Raw genomic sequence first — 14084 nt, 5'->3', positions numbered from 1 at the left:
ATAACTATTTAATAGCTATTGTACCTAGTTAAAATAAATACAAAGTTGCCTGTAAAATAAAAATAAATCCTAAAATAGCTACAATGTAATTATTAATTATATTGTAGCTATCTTAGAGTTTATTTTATAGGTAAGTATTTAGTTTTAAATAGGAATACTTTAGTTAATAATAGTAATATTATTTAGCTTTATTTAAATAATAATTAAGTTAGGGGGGTGTTAGGGTTAGACTTAGATTTAGGGGTTAATAACTTTATTATAGTGGCAGCGACGTTGGCGGCGGCAGATTAGGGGTTAATAGATTTAATAGGCTATGTGCGCTATGGCGGTTTAGGGGTTAATAATAGAATAGGTTAATTGCGGTGTGGGCTATGACGGTTTAGGGGTTAATACTAAAATAGGTTTATTGGACTTCCGGTAGGCGGCGTTCCAAGATGGCCACGGCTTCATGAGGCTCCGTGCAGATTGAAGCAAAAAGTGGCTATATACTTCGCCATCCTTACATCCCTTGGCAATCCTTGTGCCCGGGAACTCTCTTGGATCAAGGTACACCACCCCTTGGCCACCGAGCAAGTCAGGACTGAAAAGGCCTTTTGGCGTTGTGGCGGGGTTTCCACTGCCACGCTGTATATAGTTCTTCATAAACTCAGCCATTTATCAATCCCTCCTCCCGATCTCAAGCAATGAAAATGTCCAGCACTAAAGAACTAGACACCGGCACCCGCATCCTAATGGAAATAAGGGCTATATTCTTGCCTAGGTTAAACCGGCTCCTAACATCCTGCACTGAGCTGTGTGAAATAGCAAAGATAGAGGAAAAACCTCTCCGACTGAAGGAGGCCGTTTCCAGTAGACAGGTCCCTGCCTTACAAAACTTAGTAAGTAATACTAATTTCTACACAAGGGGAACAGACCGCAGCCTCATGATTCCAGCCCCCTCACAGAGAAAACCAGCGTCAGCGGCATCAGACACCAGAGCAATTTATTCCTCCTACCTGAACTTGGAGTCTGCCACAGATTTGCTTCTGAAGCCGAGGAAAGGCTTGCCGGGACCTCCAGCGTTCCTACAGGCATATGTCCCAGCTCCGAACACGGATCTGAGACCGAGGTCGGTAAAGAGAGCTGCCTACAGCACGTTTTGCTCTACAAGGGCAGCAGAGGTATTCTGCAGCTTGCAGTCAACGCGCCTCATTGCATATGGGGATAGAGGGGATCACTGTGCACGCAGTCTTGACAGCACCCCTGCACCACTGGACATCAACCCTGAGACTGACATGATTGCGAACATAGCAATGGAACACGCACAGAAGAAACGACGAGACAACGATATGCAAAAAACATCTTGTTATTGCTCCCATAAGTCTCGCTACTGGTGGCAACAGTTTAGGGCTCGATTAAATACGGGTGTTGGCTGAACTATAATCCCGATCCTGCACTCATATCATGGTTTACCAGTTTTTGACCTTTATTCTGAGATCTACTTATGTCGCTGCACAATTTTAATGGTACCTAATGTTTTCAGCTCAGTTATTCAGTGAACAGCCCTTACATGTAGTACTGTGATGTTAGCTTGTTTTAATCTGGATTTTTGCTAGCTCTGACAGCAATACTGGTTTGTTTGTCTTTGTTTGTTTTTGTTCTTTCGCACTGCATCCATCAATGCCACACAAATATTACAGCTAGCGTTAGAAATTTACCCATAGTTACAGCTTTGTATAGTCCTCCTCTTGCCTCAGCGCTTATATACTCTCCTCGATTTTTGAACCAAACCCTGTTCCATTTTTAATACCCACATTTATTAATTAGCCTTATATACATTATGAACCATCCACAATGAAAACCCTGTGGAATGCCTCAAGTTCAGGGATTATATCTAATGTATTTCATACTAGAGGATAAACGTGACTACTTATTATATGACTATATGTCAATCTCTTAAAAGCATATCAATGCTCATATTTAGATTTGAGCACCATAAACCTTTATAATTGAGTGTTACAATTTTGATAACCCAGCTTCAATTATATCACACCCTGCAATACAAATACAAAGGGAAAGAGAGGACTGACTCACATTCTAACTCTGCTATCTTTGACTGGTTGGTATTGTTTAATTTGGTATATATCCGTTTGCATAATTTTATAAAACTGAGACCCCTTAGTTCTTGCCCCTTAGCCAAGAAATCAACCAACCATGAACATGTTTGTAATTAATATAACACAATTTTTTTTTTTTTTTAAAGCCGAAGGGCATATACCTTATCTTGTTGTTATTATGCTTTAGACCAGTGATTAAGAGTCTATTTGAAATATATAACTTATCATAAAGTTCAGACATGGTTGATCCCCAACATACGCTTATTATTGCAAGATTATTTAAGTAATATTAGGTTTGCAATATTGACAACAGGGTTCTTATCACTATATTATGTGGGTCAGTGGTATCAGGGAAATTGTCCAGCACCGCATTCCACCATACTATATCTGATGAAACTCCTTTAAAAATGCAACATGGGACACTATGCATATAGACTGCTGGTCATGCTAAACATAACCTCTGGTAGAATTGGCTATCCCCTGTTTGTTTGTTTGGGGATGGTAGGGTGGGGGAGGGGGTATTGGTAGGGTAGTTAAAGTTCTGTTAAGGCTGGGTGGGTGGTAACTGGGAAGGGTTATAAAATTCAAATATGAGAGTTAACCATGTGTGAGAAATACTCCTAACATTTGTAAGTAACACACATTGGATTAATTGCTATGACATTACCCCCAACTGTGTTTGGGTTTGACTTTTTGAGAATCTGATGTAATTATTGCTTTTTCACTTGTGTTACTCTCAATAAAAAGAATTTTAAAAAAAAAAAAATAGGTTTATTGCGGTGTGGGCTATGGCAGTTTAGGGGTTAATACACTTTATTAGTTATTGCGGTGGGGGATTGCGGTTGACAGATAGATAGACATTGCGCATGCGTTAGGTGTTAGGTGGTTTTTTTCAGACATTTTCAAGAGTTACGGTGCTCCCATAATCAGCGCAAGGCCTGCTACGGCTGCATTTTATGGTGAGGTGAAAATGGAGTAAGATTTCTCCATTTTTCGCCACGTAAGGCCTTGCGCTGGATATTGGATACTGACTTACGACGCGGTCCCATGTTAGCTTATGGAAGTAAAAATTGCGAACGATGGGGAAATATACGTGTCGCATTTAGATGCGGCGCTGTATATAGGATACCAAAAACTGGCATCGCCGGCTTTTGCGGGCGACGCTGCATATCGGATCGGGCCCATGGTTCCTGGAGACACCTATACTTTTAATTTTCTTTTCTTACACCTCTTACTTTTCTGTTTTCCACTGTCTTATTTACCTTTTGAAGTAATAGGATTTGATTATCTGTCAAATGTTTAAGGGTATATGTTTTAATGCCAGCATTTTAGTGCTAAAACAATCTAAAATGTTTTTTACATACTGTATAGATATTTATCTGGTTTTTATTTCTCCATGATTCTAAATGCTTAAATGTGTTTTTGATATTTTTTTTATTTTGAAATGTTAGTGTTTTAAACATAGTTGTATCAATGTTAACTTTTACCTCATTTGTTTTGTTTTTTTACAGAAACAATTTAACTGTGATTGATGTTATTACAGTAGATGGACAGGGTGCTAATGAGAATATAAAAATTGCTGGAAAATCACCTGGTCCAGGAAGCTCCTTAAGGTTTAAAATTACAGAAGCATCACTGAAAGACTGCTCGGACAGTGAGTGTAATTAGATATTACTGATATATATAAAATTGATAGTCGTTCAATGTCATTGCCATTAAGCTTCATTCATTTGATAACCTGATATACTAATTAGTAAACTTCCCTTGTATGTCAAGTGAGCATAAAATATGATTGTTGTATAAAAACAGTACCAAGTGGGGGGGGGGGCGGAGCCAACTCTGGAGCCAAACAGTCGCATCTCTCAGCAGCTCCTACCACACTTTCCACAAAAGTTAAATTTAGTGACTGTTTTTGGCCATCTACCTTACTAAATAGCTACTAGTGTTGGTCTAACTGAACAGCTGTTCTTGACAGCTACTTTTACTAGGAGCAGCGCCACATATATAGACTTTATCTGCCCTGATGCGCTCTCCTCTTGCTGCGTAGACTACAGCAGCCATCTTGCGGCCCAGCCAGCACCTTTTGCTGAGAGCAGATCTAAGAGGTCTTATCTTTCACCTCTATTTTGGGAGACCGCTTCCCTCTCTCACCATGGGGGATGCTGAGTACATATTGGAGCAAATGCATGCATTTTTAGAGGCATGTAAAGATGTGCTCGGATGCCAGCCTGAAAAGAAGTATCAACAACCAGCGGTGACACTCTCACCCCACGCCGCCTATTCTGTCATGCCTGACCCCATAGATGGAGGAATATTGGAACAGCAGCACACGCCACCTGTGAAACACCAGCCCATGTGGGCTGTCAGTCCAGCTTGGGACCCACCCGATGCAGCGGCATGTGCAATGAAGGCGACATATCTGATGTCTTGTAACGGGGCCGGTAGTGTTTGCAGGAAGCTGAATCCGGTATGGCCATTCCGACCCGAAGTCGCAGCAACTCGCAGAGGCTCTCACCTACTGCAAGCAGATGTGTTCCCCCACTCGGAAAGCCTAGCCCGGTATGACCCATGTTTTAAGAGACGGAACTCTCACATTCAGCTCATACCTAGCGCAACGCAGCGAGTTGGAGTTGGGTAGAGACTTTTTTGCGAAGCGATTGGCTCAATGAACTCTGGCGCTATCACATATTGCATATGCCTTATTGCCTACCCCATGTTGATCTACTCTCTGGACATATTGCCACAACGATAAGTTTACCTTCAATCCATGCCTACATTTACATTGTGTATATGTTTTGTTTATTATTGAGCAATGTATGTTTAACCATATTCTTAATCTAGTATGGGTAGGTGATGGTGCTGTTTATTTTGTGTTGGTATATTTTTATATCTGTATCCCTCACTCCACTTGGAGCAGCCATATGGGTGTTGGTTTAGTTAATTTACCTTACTTTGCTCCACAAACACAAATCATTTAAATCATTTATGTTATTATACACCATAATTCGAAACTTCAATTTTTATACTTTTTTTGGCTGATACAACTACACCTTTCTACCACTGGAGGGGAGTAGAGCTTCGTTTTTGCTTTCATTACAGCCTATTTTTGTCTAAGCTTGGCCTAGATTATATATCATTTGGGACTACTTTAAGATGCCTAATAATGTATATATCGTGTTACCCTCTGCAGTTTATTTACTTATTTATATACATACAGGTCATAACCAGTTTGCTATTTATCTTTCTTTGCTGCCTCCTACTGATCAAAAAGACACAATGCTATTAGTAGAAGACTGATGATTATTACTGCTTATACTACCTACCCTAAGCTCTGAGCTCTCATCAGTTCATATGGTGCTGTATTGTGCTAAATGTGTTTGATACTTATTTTAGTTTCTGTCTCATTACATATGTTGAGAATTCACTGTAGCGGAGAAACCTCCTCAGCTATATTAAATCCAGTCTAAATTAGGGGCCTAAAGTTTAACACTCTAAGTACCCATTACAGTTAAGATACCCCCATTCCTTATTTTATGCGATGTGTGGATATTAGCAACCAAGCTTGTGTTTCCCCTTACTGTAGTACTGTTGCTTATATGTGTGCGCCTATATTTTTAAGAGAAGTGGGATTTTGAGCTGAGTGATTCATCGCTTTAGTGCACTGGGATCATTTAGATCCTTGCGATCAGCGGCCGAGATCGCAGGTAGAAGTCTTGGTAGTATATCACTTTTTGCTCCACAGAAACTATAACAGTGCAAACCTATTCTTCCCCACTTTTACATTCTCACACTATACTTCATGTATTCATCTTAATTTTTCATTCTAGTACACATTAGCAAATATCTGCTGAGTATTAACATAAACTCTCCACATAGTCTGTTACTATTTGTAACTTAATGTCCTCCTATTGCTGGACAAAGAGCTGCTGCACAAGTAACTGATAACGCCATTATTGTACACATTAGAATTAGGCTCTCACACGTCAGAGATACTAATATCCTATTAGGTAGCCAGAATATTCCTGTTACCCCCTTGATTACTACCATGTCTGTGAGGCTATATATACGACTACATTGCCCTGTACCTATTTAATCCATCCGCTCAATACCAACTACTTCTCATATTCTTTTTGCTACCTTCCCTCCAACCCATATTAAGCCCCTTAGCATTTAAACCACGTATACTAATGAGTTTATCCGAAACCTACCTACTCCCCCAGTAAGAACTCTAAATACTAAGCTACGGACCCCACCTATTATTTGTCCTCTAACCGTCTGATACCCTGGCTTCTCCCAAATTGGTTACAGCGCTTTGCATATGACATTATCACCTCCCCTCTCCCCACAATACATCTACCAGCATCCAATACACCCATGGAATACTTTCATATAGCATAGGGTATGTGTAACTCCCAGACCAGATAAGGCGCTTTTCTCATATATTTGGTCTACCATACTTAATTTACCACCTCCCCCCCCCCCCCCTCCTTAATATATCTCCTACTTCAGGAGAGTGAATTCTGTGGTTTATCTACCCAATACCACATCTTACTTCCCTTCTTATAATTACGTCTTGCACTATAAACTCATATTGGCACTTCTCTTCCTCCAAAGCTAAGCAAGATTGTTTAGTAATATCTTCCCTTTTCACAAATAGTGTTTCCCTAAGCAACTTTCATATAAATATTGAGCTTACACTGAGGTTTACCTTGTTGTTCTATATCTCTAAGCAGCTCTTATACCATTATTCACTTTATATTTGATATTTACCTGGTTATTTACAATATTTCCCAATTATAGCTTTAAAAATATAAAATAGAGGTTCTCCATTAGGGGCCCATAAGTGGCCCTATCACATTGCTGCTTTCCTGCCCTATATTGTACAACATTATCTTTGTGGTCCCTATGTGGCTGCTTATATCTTGTAGCAGGTTTCATGTTTGAACAGAGTTTATTGTTTATATCTAATAGGTAATCTGTCATTTAATTATACTATGTACCTGTGTGACCTTGTTTTGGCAGCTTACTCTGTAATAATTTATTTTCTTTTTTACTATGTATGGAAAAGCAATACCTGTTTGTTTGGTAAAGAACCTCAATAAAAATTTGTTTAAAAAAATAAATAAAGATACCAAGAGAATAAAGAAAATTTGATAATAGGAAAAAAAAAAAAAACAGTACCAAGTGTTGTACGCTAATTTGCACAAATGACCCTGCAATAATATGTTTTAAGCCTCACAAAGAGTTAAACACATTGTTAAAGTACTGGTTGGGAGCCACAGAGAACTGCTGCACCATTCAGCCCCAGCAGCTGCACAGTTAGGTACTGCAACTGCTGCTGATTAGCTTACTGGCTGCAGAGAACTGCTGGTCTGAGCTCTGCTTTAACTATGTGTTTAAATCCTTTGTGGGGATTAAACCCATAGTATTGCTAAAATTGCATGTTGTTATGAATAAGAGCATGTCATTTCTGCTCTTTAATTTCCCTTGTAATTGTGATGAGTTGGATAAAATCAGCTATTGCTTCTTTTGCCATTTTATCACAGAATCGCCTTTCCGCTGTTTGCAAGAAAATCTGTATGTGATTTAAATTTGACAACTAGTTAGGACCAATTTAGCTCATGTAATTTTGTACATCTTTTTTGATTCCTGAAACGTAGTGAGCTTTGACATCAGTGGGCTTACTACTATCTGCAAGGCAGTTATTGACAGCTTTTTCAATAAAGTAAAACTTTCACAAATTATTTTTAAAACCTTGGTATAAATGCTTAAAGGATTCTTTCATAATTCAGATAGAGAATACAATTTTTTTTTTTTAAATATTTTATTTAAATCCTTTCCAGAATACAATTTCATTCGACACTATGATTTAATTAAAACAAGTACAGACATTATAAGAACACAGAAATAAAAATAAAAATAAAATACATAGTAAACAAAATAATTGGGCCTTATATCCTCAGGCAATTTGTCTCATAGAAAAAAAAAAAAAAAGAAATAAATTGCATTTTACATATCCTGAATTGGATTTTCGTTTTCTGATTTTTCCCCCTTGTTCCCCTCTGCTCCCTTACCCTATCCTTCTAAAAAAAAAAAAAAAAAAAAAAGGAAAATTATTGTTACCACATGTCAAGCATAACCAGTTCTGAGTTCCTGAAGGGGTAAATCAGGAATTCAACTTCACTAGGTGGTAAATCTTTAATAAACAATGACCATTTCAGGAATAATTTTCTAATCTTGCTCATTATCTGGGTCTGTGTCAATTTGTTCCAATATGTATTGTTTTTTTAAATAATTCTTAATTTCAACTATACTAGGTGTTGTTCTCTGTTTCCATTTTCTAAGAATAAGCTGTCTGGCTGCTATTAGAGTCATATTAATAATTTTCCTATTATTTCCTTCATTGTTACTAGAATTATGAAGTAAAAAGACTATTATTTTCAGTGATAGAACTATACAAGAGGGAGCTAGTATTTTATTCAACCAAAATTGAATCTTCGACCAGAAATTTCAAATTTTTGGGCAAGCCCATAACATGTGCTGAAGGTCTGCCATCGGAAAAGAACATTTTGGGCAGGAATTGAAACTATTATTCCCACATCTAGATCCTTTTTCCGGGGTAAAATAGGTCATGTAAAGCAGTTTAAGATGGGATTCCCTCCAGGAGGAGGAGAGAGTGACACGAGCAGTCTCTTGTATTGATAAGTAGAATAGTGGGGGGTCCAGGGGTTGTTTAATCAGAGCACTCCACTTATTTTGAGTTGTTTCAACATTTTTTGCTCCTTTTACTGATACCAGCATATGGTATCCAGGTGCAATTGACATACGTCCCATTTTAGCGACAGCAAGCCAGTTCCCAACACTCTCTAGGGACCAGTTCCACCCATAATCGTGAGTAAGTTTTAAAACATAATGCCTTGCCTGGAGATAGGCAAAAAAATTCTTATGTGGTATATTGAATTCTAGTCTAAGGGTTTCAAATGATTTAACACATCTTCTTTCAAAATCAAGAATCTGATATATATTACTAAGACCTAATATTTTCCATTCCCTGTAAACTCCTGCCTGTATTCCGGCTTCAAATTGAGGATTACCCATGAATGGAATATGCCGGGAAACATGGTGCTCCACCTTTAATAAAGCACAAATCTTTTTCCAGGCAAGGATAGGATTATATATGGACTTTAACTTCTTAATTTCATTCGGAATCTGGTTAGCGTCAGTATGTATAAGTGCTATTGGGTTCAGAGGATAAGTTATGTTTTTTTCCAAATCATTGTCTGTTACATAGTTCTTTAAATGGAGCCAGTCAATAACTGTGCGAGCCAGAAAGGCTTGATTATATGCTCGTATATCTGGAAGAGCAAGACCACCATATTTCAAAGGGAGAGATAATTTTAAAAGAGAAATCCTAGGTTTTCTGCTCTGCCATATAAATGATCTAAGAATAGAGTTAAGAAAATCAATATCTTTCCGTTTAATGAAGAGGGGAATGTTCTGTATTATGTATAGAAGTTTAGGTAAAAGCATCATCTTATAAGCGGCTATTCGTCCTGATAAAGGTAACGGAAAGTTTTGCCAGTTTTTGAGGGAGTCTTTAATTTTATTTATTGTTGGAGTGATATTGAGGGAATACCAAGTGCTAGGATCATGAGAAATACTAATGCCGAGATAGCGAAAAGAATTATGAGCTATACAGAAAGGAATTTTTGCCAGCGAGTCCCCCGTCTGAACAATCCAGAATAATTCAGATTTTGTGTTATTAACCTTATATCCTGAAAAGGATCCAAACTGTTGTACTATGTTTAGGAGTTTAGGTATATTTAATCTTGTATTAGCCATGTAAATGAGAACATCATCCGCATACAAAGCGATTTTAATCTCCTTCCTTCCTATCTTTATTCCATCAATTCGATGTCGTATAGAAATAGCAAGAGGCTCGATGGCAAAATCAAAAAAGGAGAGGGGAGAGAGGGCACCCCTGCCTGGTACCTCGTTGTAGTACAATATCTTGTGACATACTACTGTTCACCAGTATCTTTGTGGTAGCATTTTGGTAGAGATTACTAATAAATTTGGTAAAATTCTCCTTTAATCCAAATTTATGTAAAGTGTAAACCAAATGATCATGGTGAACGGAATCAAAAGCTTTTTCAGCATCTATTGATATTATTACCTTATCATGGGGGTACCCTCTCGCCCCTCTACCTCCCGAAGCTCCAGTGTTCTAAAGTAATCAATAAGCAAAAAAAGTTCACATATTTTTGAGGCAGAGTTTCTATTCTGTATGAACCCAGCTTGGTCTGTATGAATAATGGAGGGCAGTATAGTTTGGAGTCTTTGTGCTAATATGGAGGTTAAGATTTTATAATCTGTGTTGAGTAAAGCAATGGGCCTATATGATTCTTTTTTTGTTGGGTGCTTCCCTGGCTTCAATATTAAAGTGGTGTAGGAAGCAGTAAAGCTAGGAGTTGGGTCTTTTCCTTCTATATAAAGAGAGTTGAATAAAGTAGTTAAGTAAGGTATGATAAGAATGTTTAAAGCTTGGTAAAATTCATTCGGTAATGCGTCTGGGCCTGGGGCTTTATTGTGAGGCAGTATTTGGATTGCTTTATTTACTTCCATTTCAGTGATTGGAGCATATAAGTCCTGTAGGACTTCAGGATGTAATGTGGGAAAAGCAATTTTATTCCAAAATTCAGCACGTGCCTGTACGTTGGAAGTTCGTAAAGAATATAGATCAGAGTAATATTTAGAAAATAGTTGTAAAAGTTCTTCAGTGGTATTGAATATCTGGCTTTCCGTATTTATGTTATCTATGGATTGAGAGCCTCTCTCGATTTTAAGAAGTTTTGCTAACAACTTTCACGTTTTATTTCCAAACCGATATAATTTTGATTGGACCCTAGCATCATTCTGTGTTGTTTTGTAAAGTAAGAAAGAGTCCCTGTTTTGTAAAGCAGAGGTATATTTAGCCCAACTCTGTGAAGAGTTTTCAATTAAGTGCAAATTATATGCGTTAGAGACTGCTCGTGCCAACTCCCCCTCCCTTTGCTTGAGTTTTTTTGTTCTGTTCACATTATATGCTATAATCTCCCCCCTTAATACTGCCTTAGCCGTCTCCCAGAATAGTAAAGGACGTGAGATATAATCTCGCTTCAGGTCGGCATAGTCTTTAAATTTAGCTTCTAGCCAGTTTTTAAATTTGAGATCTGTGGCTAGAAATGTTGGAAAGAAGAATCGTCTATTTGTTTGCCTTTGATCATGTGATTGAAAATCTAAACAAATAGGCGCATGATCGGAGATAGCTATAGGGAGTATTTGAGCCTGCACCTGTGATTTACATAGCCTCTCATCTAATAAAAATACATCTATCCTTGAGAGAGACTTATGTGCTTTTGAGAGGCATGTGTACTCACATGAGTCAGGATTTTGAAGTCTCCAAATATCACGAACCTTTAAGTTTACCATTATTCTGGATAAAAGTTTTGATTCCAATTTATCTCTTTTAGTTTTTTTAGGCACACTATCTCGTCTTAGCCTATCTAGCGGATATTTAGGGGCCATATTAAAGTCCCCGCCCATTATCAAGTATCCTTCAGCACACATCAAGAGCCTAGCTTGTACTAATTCCCAAAAGGATAAATTAAAAACATTTGGAGCGTATATATTGCAAAGTGTGTATAGAATATTATCAATCTTAATTTTTAGAAGTATAAATCTCCCTTCAGAATCCGAATCTACATGTATTATCTGGTATTTGATGTTCTTACTTACAAGAATAGCTACTCCCCCCTTCCTCTTAATACTTGGAGAGAAGAACACCTCTTCAACCCATGTAGATTTGAGTTTGAGAACCTCTTCAGTTCTCAAGTGTGTTTCTTGCAAAAATGCAATAGAGGTGTTAATTCTCTTCAAGTATGATAATATAGTTTTCCTTTTAATAGGAGATGTAAGTCCACCTATATTCCATGAGGTGATCTTAACTCTACTTGGCATGTCTTATTTATGGAAGAAGAAGAGAGAAAAAAGAAGAAGAAAAAAAAAAAAAAAGGTGGGGAGGGAGAAAGGGGAGAGCCCCTTTCCAGAGAGGTAAAACCTTCTTAGCTCTCTGGTACCCTTAGTAGAAGGATCCTTATTCATAATAAAAATAAAAATTAGACTTAATACAACATTGATATCAATTGTGGCTATTTAGTTTATAGCAAATTTTTCAGCATAGAATTTTCCTGCTTCAGCTGGAGTATCAAAGATATACGACTGATTCTCTACATATACCCTAAGTCTAGCAGGATGCAATATGTTTGCCCTTATTCCCTGTTGAATGAACTTTGTACAAATTGGAGTAATTTCCTTTCTTTTATTAACTGTCTCCATTGAGTAATCCTGAAAGAGCAGGATTTTGGCATCCCCTAAGAATATAGGCTGGCATTTATGGAAAGACTGTAGAAATGTGACCTTATCTTGGTAATTTAGAAATTTAACAATGATTGGCCTGGGTCTAGCATTTGTCTTAGAGGAATAAACAGGGCCAATTCTGTGTACTCTTTCAATAAATGTTTTAGGGAAGCTCTCAGGAATTTTTAAAAGCTGCGGGATTGTTACCATGAGTAACTTGAATAGATCATCATATTGCTTGTCCTCGGGAACCCCTATTATCCTAAGGTTGTTCCTACGTGCACGGTTCTCTAAGTCTTCAATTTTACTTTGTAATTTTAAAAGTGTGTTAATTGAGGTTTCAGTCTTAACATTATATTCTATCATGTTATCCTCTAAGTCTGATATTCTTTGCTCTGCCTCTGAGAGCCTGCCTGCGAATTGTCTAACTTCTGATGTTAGATGTACAATATCTGATTTAATCTCATCTCTTAGAGTTTCGAATTTAGGTGAGAGGGCTTCCAATATTTTGGAGACTAGAGATTGCATGTCTATAGATTCAGATGTTGTTTGGATATTGCTAGTGGATGAGAGTGTCTCAGCGGCAAGGTCTGAAGTGACCTTATTCCGTTTATCTCTTGATCTAGCCGCCATTGGGGAGGGTGTGTTTTAGGGTGAAGGTGCAGGAATTTATCCATGTGCTTATAGCTAATGTGGAAGTGCAAAGGGTGTGATAGTGAATGGAAAGGGGATAAAATTAAAGTGCAAAACCCCTCTCGGGGGTATAGGGAATCAAAATAATGTAGGTATGAAAAGGAAGGTGACGTGTGAGGGAGTGAATGGGGTGTGAGACATCTACAATGGGTGAGAGTGAGTTATTTTATAGGCGGGTAGAGAGAAAAAAAAAAAAACATTATATGTAATTGCCCCTGAGATAGATTCACTCAATTAAAGTAATTCTAAAAAATAGTTCTACTATTGATATATTATTATTATTGATCTTATTAAATTTTGAAACCTAAACCTCTTTGGATAGAGTAAATCTCTCTGAACCTTTCAAGAACTAAAAAATGACCAAAAACAAATATCCTTTAGCAAAACAAGCTCGCCCTTAAGAGCTATACAATACAGTCCTGCAGAATGTAGCTTCAGACAGTATCAGAGTTTACATCAGCATAAAACTGCAAAATACAATCCTAAAAATTGTTATTCTGAACAGTATCAGAATTTACAATAATATGAAACTTCAGTTTTACGAGATTTACCTCTATCTTTTACTTCCCCCTCTGGTGACTTTCAATTTATTCATGCAAGCAGGTACACAAACCTTTTGTCTCGTTACACAAAGGCAATATTATAAGAAAACATAAACGCAGGCTATTGCAACCTTATTAATAACACATTCAGTATAGAGAAAGCTTGTGTGTTGTCAATATTTTTCAATATAATGTTTCTGGGGGATCTTGAAAAAGTAAACCTCCTTTAGTTTATAAATGAGGCAGAGATGGCTTATCTAAGAAAGAGTTATACAGCTAAATATATCTAGCCTTACAGTTAAGCCTAGCTATATTAAAGACCCTTTGTGTTGACTATGCTATATGTGATAACATG

General features: G+C 37.5%; 1 protein-coding gene across 1 annotated transcript in view; it reads left to right on the top strand.

The window, feature by feature from the left end:
• Positions 1-14084, top strand: part of TMEM131 (transmembrane protein 131) — a 550079-nt gene that overhangs the window by 395639 nt on the left and 140356 nt on the right. Inside the window, 1 exon segment of the mRNA XM_053707713.1 lies at positions 3608-3750. Coding sequence (XP_053563688.1) covers positions 3608-3750 — 143 coding nt within the window.

The sequence above is a fragment of the Bombina bombina genome, chromosome 3, assembly GCF_027579735.1.
Source record: "Bombina bombina isolate aBomBom1 chromosome 3, aBomBom1.pri, whole genome shotgun sequence".
In the NCBI taxonomy this organism is placed as follows: domain Eukaryota; kingdom Metazoa; phylum Chordata; class Amphibia; order Anura; family Bombinatoridae; genus Bombina; species Bombina bombina.
This window is presented reverse-complemented; position numbering and strand designations above follow the sequence as displayed.